A 7627-nucleotide genomic window follows, 5' to 3' on the forward strand; every position below is an offset into this window, starting at 1 on the left:
GCATGAATGTGTTGTGGCACATTTGTGCTAAGTCTACCAATGTTTTTCAGAAGATCTGTTTTTCATCAGAGTGATGTAATTCTCGCTGTGATCACACTCCCATCACTCCTGTGATTCCCTGGCTGGAATACTGACCAGGAACCCTCCTGCCTCCTTCAGTTGCAGCTGCATGCAGCTATTTGCCTCTTCCCCACGTACAGTTCACCAGCCATTAGCTGAACCAACACCCTCCCCCTCTCCCCCCGTACAGGCAATTTGGCTCTGGGCCCACCAAGGAGATGCCTTTCAAAAACAAGACGTTCTTCATGGCCTTGCTTTGAAGCTGTTGCTCCAGCCAGCAGCCCAATTAAGATTAAGAACCTGTTGCTTTTTGAGTCTCTGCTCTGGTCTTCGCGGGGAGTTTGTTTTTCGACTGCAATATGGCCAGAGCAGGTTGTTACTGGCTTGCGGGGCTGGCAGGAACCCAGCCAGAAGATGTAAGAGCCTGGCTGCTCTTGAATGTGCTCAGGATAGTTTGTTGGCTGCAGTCCTTAGATACCCAAAGCCACAGCCCTTCCCCTTCCTGGAGACCAAGGTCCAATTTCCTAGGGAAGGTGCTTTGCTGAATGAGCCCTGGTCAAAGAGAGGCATGGACATCACAGATCCCCTGACTTCTCCTAGCATCCTCAGGGCACTGCCCCATGGCCTGGGCTTAATTCCCCCTCACCCCCATGGTGGGTGCTGTTGGCGCTCTGGCTGCTGCCCTCCACACTGAGGTGGTGGCATTTCAGAGGGGCGGGTTTGTACGGTGTAGGACTCTTCAAGGATGATGGCCCTGGGGGAATGGCACCGCAGATCAGCCATGTGGTCCCAGCCTCCTGTGACAAAGGCTTCACTTTGTCTTCACTTCTGGCAAGGTCTGTGTTACCTCGGGGTGACTAATGCATCAGGGAAGACAAGGAATGGTAGCTGTACCACACGGGCAGCCCTATTCCCTATGGACCACGCTCTGCCAGGCCCCAGGACACCTGTGGGCTGTGCGTAGCTGTGTGACTGAGGCGCCGAACCCTAGTCCCATCCTGCAGCCGGGTGGGGTGCGTTGTGACTCTGCAAGCGTTGGAGGGCCCCAGCCAGGCCCCATAGTAACACAGACAGCCGGAAGTGAGCATCTGCCCCAGCCTCCTGGCCTGGCAGCAGGAATTAAGGCTGGGAGAGGGGGCGAGGGACCCATGGGTGGCAGTGTTCTTGCAGGTCCAGCACAGACCCTCAGGGTGGGAATGTCAGACCCTCCTAGCCCCTTGACTACTTGCCTGCCAACTGGAATACAAGTAATGTATCTAACTGTTCTTTGAGCTGTTCTTTCCCTATCTTCTCCAGCACTCCTTGCCCCTGGCTGTTACATTATGGTGTTAAGTCTCTGGTTACAACTGACCTATTTAGGGAGGACTGAAGCAAAACAGGCATTAAACACCTCAGCTTTCTTGATGTCATCTGTTATTAGCGCTAAGTGGTGGATGTACACTTGCCTTCATCTTCCTCTTGCTCCTCATGTATTTATGGAACCTCTTCCTATTGCCTTTTATGTCCCTTGCTGGGTGTCACTCATTTTATGCCTAGCCTGTCTGATTTTTTGTTCCTACATGCGTATCCTGTTCTTTTGTGCTTCTCCCTAGTAGTAATAGTAATGATAAAGCTAAGACAGTGTGGGGATGCATGGCAGCCTCACTTTGTAACCTGCTCCACACCAGCAACTATAGGAGCCAGGCATGCTGCAGAAGGAATAAATTAACTCTCCATTTCTGGACCAGCTGTGCAGCCACACAAGGGACCCCCACTGCCAGCATGTCCTGACATGTCTGGCCTTTGCTTCAGCCCACCATGTGTGTGAGCAACGATTAACTTTGCTAATGATCAGTCATGGATCAAGGTCAGGATGGGCTGGAATCTCACAGGTGGGTGGGGAGGGAAGAGACCAGGGCAAGACTAAGAGAGTGGAAAATCCTTTATTACACAGAGTTTCTTTGGCTGCCTTCATCCTGAGGAGCTGAGGTTTGTGCTTTGGCTCTAACAGCATTCCCCGCACCGCATTCCCATTACAAAACCTTTCTCAGGGGTGGGGGATGTGTGGGTGGATATTACTGTAGTCAAAATGCAGCGACAGAGTTTGTGGAGATAAGCTAGTCAATACAAAAGGGGAAGAAAGTAGGTTGATGTGTGTTTCAAAGGGGCACAACAGTATCTTAGCAGGAATCGAGCCACAGCATGTTCAGTGCAAAGTCTCTAGGCACACCGAGGTGGAACTAAGTCAGCAGCCTGTAGCTGGATGAATTTATCTAAAATCAAACAGGAGGTGGCTGTTCACACGGAGTGGGGGGCAGAGCATGGCAAGCACCGCCCTAGGTCACACATCACTGATAGCCGTGAGAGCTCCAGAAAAACTTTAGTGTGATGTTCAGGTTGCTGAAGTCATCCCCAACTGAGAGAAAGGCCCTTCTGTGGAATAGCACTAGGAGTGCACCATGGCAGGCCAAGTGGGAGCTGCTTCACCCAGGGAGGCCCCGCACACAGCTCCCTCTCTGAGGGCTCCAGCCAACCCCACCTGCTGGTGATGGCTCCTTGAAGCTTTTTATTTTAAATCCTGTTAAATAACCCCAAACTTCCTGATGCTGTGAGTTGACGCTCAACGAAGTAACGGCTCCCGATATCCCTCGAGCTCAAGCTGCAAGCCTGTGGCTGCCCCCTTACTGCCCGGTGAGCAGCCCAGGGGATCCCATGGCTGGTGCCATGGGGCCCTGCTGCAGTGAGCTGGGGAGTGTCAGTCAAGAGGCAGGGCTGGCCGGGGAGCTGCAGCACCATTCACAGGCACAGAGACAGGAGTGGTGGTGGGTGTGTGTCCCTTGCGTTAGCTCTGAAGAGCTGGCTCTGCCACCCTGAGGCAGGCTGGGCACTTGTGGACTGCACAGGCCAGGCACCACTCAGCGTGAGTCAGGGTGGCAGAGCGAGGTGGAGGGCCAGGTCGGCCCCTCTCAGATCTCCAGTTTCTTCTTCATCTCCATCCTGTAGATGATCTGGTAGCCATCGTCCCAGGCATAGATCTGCCGCTCCTTAGGGTTGTATTTCATGCTGGAATGAGACCCATAGCGCTTGGGGAAGTACACCAAGGCAGCATCCTCGGGTGTCATGGCGCCACTGACATCAAAGACGCACTGTACGCGGGACCGGCTGGGCAGCCTCGTGTTATACACCACATAGAGTGCCCCGCAGATGACAAAGGCACTCTCAGCGTTCTCCCGGGGGCATGGTGTATCCCACATCTGCTCTATGTCCAGGGAGACGGGGTCCAGCTTGGCCAGGCAGATGTTCTTCTCATTCTCCCTGGTGGCGTAGATGGCCCATAGCCCTTCCTCATCAGCTGCTATGTCGATGTAGTTGAAGGCGGAGAGACCAAAGACAGGTACCTGCTCCTCGACTGGGAACACGGAGCTGTCCACGATGGTCTTATTGGCCAAGCTGAACTTGATGACCTGGAAGGTGCCCTGCTGCCGGATGTAATAGAGATGCCCCCCATACACCAGATGCCCGGTGCCCACCCAGGGGTAGGGCAGCTTGATGCGGGCTGCCTTCCGCGTGGCAGAAAACAGTGTAAACTCCCTCATCCTGGGGAACACATAGACCGTGTCATTGCTGGAGCCATCGAAGACATAGATCTTCTCCGAGCTCCCCACGGGGTCCTTGGTCCACAGCCCAGCACTGCTGCCAAATTTCTTCAAGATCTTCATGGCTTTCACCTGGGAGATGGTGTCACTGCAATCTGTGAGGGGGCAGGAGAGCCTGTGAGAACCAGCCCCCAGCAGCCATCCAGGGCCCCAAGTGCCTTCACACCCTCCCTGGGCACCTCAGCACAGGGGCTGGGGACCCCCCCAGAGGGAGAAGCACTTGGGAGAAGAAAGGGGGGGTCTTTAGCAGAGAATATTTAGGGAGGGCTTTACTTCTGAATCCTTATGGCAGGAAAATCTGAGTCCTCCTCAGTGACACCTACAGGTGCACTGAGGTCAGCCCTTGACCTGAGCCCTGCAAATACAAATTACTCTCCATTTCCTAGCTTGCTGCCTCAGGGTTTGGTACTTTTGCCTAGCACAGTAGTATCTGGGCGCCTTCCACAGAAAATCCACAGCAGTTTTGCAGTGTTCTCCCTGGAGCCCCTGGCTCTTTCCCTGCTTGGGGGTAGCGCTCTGCTCGGGATCGGGGAGGGCTTGGTTTTAGGGGGTCTCAGGTGTGAGGGAAAAAGGTGTTTGTCAAACAGGAAGGATTTCCTGCATTTCCCAGACTCTTGATTTGCCTCTGGAAGTTGGTTTCCCAGCTCCCCCCAGGCCATGAGAACCAAGGGAGGGAACTCGGTAGGTAGGGCCCTATGTGTAATGTACTGAGTCCCTCGAGCGGTCTACCTCAGGCAGATCTGCGCCAAGCTGCTGGATCCTGAGGGACAGCAGCGACCTTACTATGGCCACAACTTCCAGAGTAAAACCTGCTGTTTTTTCCTGCCTTGTATTTGGAGCCTGGCTAGAGTCACCAAGCAATGTCAGCCACTTTGTAGGTCCCTAACCAAGCCAAATTGGCTGAAGTGCTCAGCCTGCTGCTCCCCCTGGGGCTGGCTTTGCCAGGGACTCGGCACCCGCCCTGCCTCCAAGAGCTATGCTACCAGCAATCTCCAAGAGGCTCAAGCAAAGCACCATAACAGACCATTTTTGAAAACGGTGGCCCAAGCCTCTTTGTTTATAAAGGAGCCTGAACCAAACTTCCCCGTCCCTTTAGCCGTTCCAGTGCTGCCGGGAAGCAGGCACTGATTTGTTCGGGCAGCTGGGTCTGCTTTCCCTGCTCTGACAGGCACCTCGATTCTGATGCTCAGGGAACTGATTGGATTCATGTGGTACCAACACGTTGTAAATCTCTATGGATCCCTTTCAGTCCCTGCATGCAGCAGTGCAGGACTCCTGGGGGCAGGGCAGCTCCATGGTCCCTAGAGTGCTGCATGCCCAGGGATGGAGGGCAGGGGAAGACCACGGAGCACGAGTATGCCAGGAGATGAAGGGAGCTGCCGCAGAACTGGCAGCAGGACTGGGCGAGCCCCTCACTAGCATGGGGCCAGGAGTCAATGAAGAGCACGGAGCAGGCTTAGGCTAATCTTGCATTCAGTGACAGCTGAGCTCAGGACCCCATTGTGCTAGGCAGTGTGGATCCTAGGAGACAACCCCTGCCCCGCATGTGGAAGTCTACAGGGGGTCTAGTGACCTCATTGTGCAGATGGGGAGCTGAGGCACCGAGACACGATGTGACACACAGCAGAGTCCGACCTGCATACAGATCTCAGCCCAGGGCCTATCCGCAGAGCCAGTGGGCCAACAGACCCATCCGGGGGAGAATTTTGCCTGGGGAGGGGTGGACAGGACAGTACTCCAGCCAGTGGCTCTGTACCGACACAAACACTCCTCAGCAGCTCCCTGTGGGAGCATCTAGGCACTGCCTGAGGGGCATGTTGCTGGCAGGGGGAGACGCGTGCCCTCACCTGTCAGCTTATCATACTTCTCATTCTTCCTCTTCTTGGCTGTAGAGACCTGGTTCTCCATCAGCTTCTCATCCACCTCCACACAGGGAGGAGCGGGGTTCTGCGTCTCTAGGTAGTCCACCTCGCGCTCCAGCCGGTCCACTCGCACTGCTGTGTTCTCCACCTCTGTGCGCAGCCTGTCCTGCTCCTTCTCCATGTTCTCCAGCATTGTGATCACCTGGTTCTTGAATTCACGTAGCTCGGTGGAGTAGCGGCTGCTCTGGTCATGCCACTGGGAGATCCTTTCCTGGGGGGTGGGAGGGCGAGGTGCTGGAGCCCCTAATGCCTGGAGGGGGCTAGTGCAGAGTGTACAGGGGGCAGCCCTCTCCCTCGCCCTGGCCATCTGGGCCAGTGACTAATGCCATTCTCATGGGTCATGCAGTGACTGGCAGCGCCACTCGCATGCCTGATGGTGTATGCCTGGCTTCACGTTACCCTCAGCCTTGTCCACGACACCCTGGAACAACAGCCCCCATCCTACTCTGAACAGTAGTAGCTGGAGGGCAGTTTGGAGACACCCTCTGGCCCCAGCTTTCCTGCACTCCCCTAGCTGGCCACCCACACGCATGGCTCCTGCTCCTACACTCATCTCAGCCCTTGGCGCCTGCACACTCAGCAGTGTCCTTCCGGCTCCTCTCTCCCACCCGGCTCCTCTGTGTTCACAGCACCGTGGGATGGCCCTTTCACCCAGCCTTCCCCCACAGCCCCTGTTAGCTTTGCTTTAAGTGCAGGTAAAACAGCATTGACTGAGCAGAGAACCACGCTGCGAACGCAGCGGGTTGGGGAAATGTCTGAGCCAGGCCTGGCCCTGTTTCCCTACAGCAAGGAGGGGCGATACAGAGACTTGCGCTTACCTCCAAGGCGCCAAATCTCCTCTCCATGTACTCCATGAACTGCTGCTGCTGAGCACTGATGGCCCCAGCCAGGAGCAGGGCAAGGAGGAGGCCGAGCCTTGGGGCCATGACTGGCCTGGGAAGGCAGCGCTGCTCTGCCTAGCAGGGTGGATGAGAGCCGGCGCGCTCAGTGCCACACTTGGAGCTGGGCTCCAGCTCACGGCTTTGGAATGTTTGGACGGTTCCTGGGGGCGGAACGCTGCCTCATTCGCTGGCCTTTATTAAATCCAGATGGCTCAGAAGAGGGGCTGCTTGGTGCCAAAGGAAAACAGCTCCAAGCGCCTTAACCCCTTCGTGGTCTGGGAGCCAGAGATAGAAACAAACGACACCCCTGTCCCATTTGGCTTTCCCAAGCATTGATGCTGTCTGGCTTCTCAGGAGGGTGGGAGGCAGGCTCCAGAGGGCTCAGCACAGGTTACAGTCATTGCTCAGTTTATGCAACGTGCAGGCTAGCTGCTGATTTTAGCTCTTCCCATCTCCCCAGGGCTCTTGTTAGTCTCCCCTTGCTATGCTGGGATGGGGCTCAGTCTGTCTAGGCATGGCACATGCATGGCTGGTACCACACCTGTGTGCCTTAGGATGGAGCACGATCCTTACCACAGAGCCTTGCTGGGGGCCTTGACTGAGTCACTAACCCCTTCATGCCCGATTCTCCCAGGGATACGCTACACACCTCGGCCCCAGTCTCGCAGCGTGGGGGCACGAATGCCTGAACATTGCTGTACAGGACTAATGACTCCTGGAAGGCAGGTGGTGGTGATCTGTGGGCTGGTTGCACCAAGAGGCCAAAATGAGATCGGACCCCCATTGTGTTGGATGCTGCACATATACATCAAGCAAGACAGTTCCTGCCCCAGAGAACTTAGTCTGGATAGACAAAGGGTGGGAGGGGAAACCGAGGGACACAGCGGAGACGTGACTTGGCCAAGATTGTAGAGCAGGTCAGCGGCAGAGCTGGGCACAGGGCCAGGTCCTGAGGGCCAGGCACTTCTCTGTAAGCTGGAGACCAGGTTCTGTGTGAAGCTGTGACCCCAGCCTCGTCCCTGCCCCTCAGCACAGTTAGAGGGTCCACAACAGCCAGTGGTGGATGAAACACTCGCATAGTGTTTGCAGGAGGGGGTGGAATGTTTCCTTTCAGAGGTTAACCTCTGTC

At 55.7% G+C, this 7627-nt stretch overlaps 1 protein-coding gene across 1 annotated transcript; it reads right to left on the minus strand.

Moving 5' to 3' along the window:
* Nucleotides 1-279: 279 nt before the first annotated feature.
* Nucleotides 280-6708, minus strand: OLFML3 (olfactomedin like 3). Its single transcript, XM_038380091.2, has 3 exons — nucleotides 6436-6708; nucleotides 5543-5828; nucleotides 280-3790 (listed from the first exon to the last, which is right to left on the minus strand). The coding sequence occupies exons 1-3, from the start codon at nucleotides 6541-6543 to the stop codon at nucleotides 3006-3008; spliced, it is 1179 nt and encodes a 392-aa protein (XP_038236019.1). The 5' UTR covers nucleotides 6544-6708; the 3' UTR covers nucleotides 280-3005.
* Between the last annotated feature and the right edge of the window lie 919 nt (nucleotides 6709-7627).

Source organism: Dermochelys coriacea, chromosome 21 (genome assembly GCF_009764565.3).
Source record: "Dermochelys coriacea isolate rDerCor1 chromosome 21, rDerCor1.pri.v4, whole genome shotgun sequence".
Taxonomy (NCBI): domain Eukaryota; kingdom Metazoa; phylum Chordata; order Testudines; family Dermochelyidae; genus Dermochelys; species Dermochelys coriacea.

Excerpts from the sequence above, each read along its gene's own strand:
- OLFML3 (XM_038380091.2), bottom strand. The coding sequence starts at position 6,543 with ATGGCCCCAAGGCTCGGCCTCCTCCTTGCCCTGCTCCTGGCTGGGGCC. Across the intron at positions 5,829-6,435 it reads GGAGATTTGGCGCCTTGGAG|GAAAGGATCTCCCAGTGGCA; the intron begins GTAAGCGCAAGT and ends CCCACCCCCCAG. Across the intron at positions 3,791-5,542 it reads GAAGTATGATAAGCTGACAG|ATTGCAGTGACACCATCTCC; the intron begins GTGAGGGCACGC and ends GCCCCCTCACAG.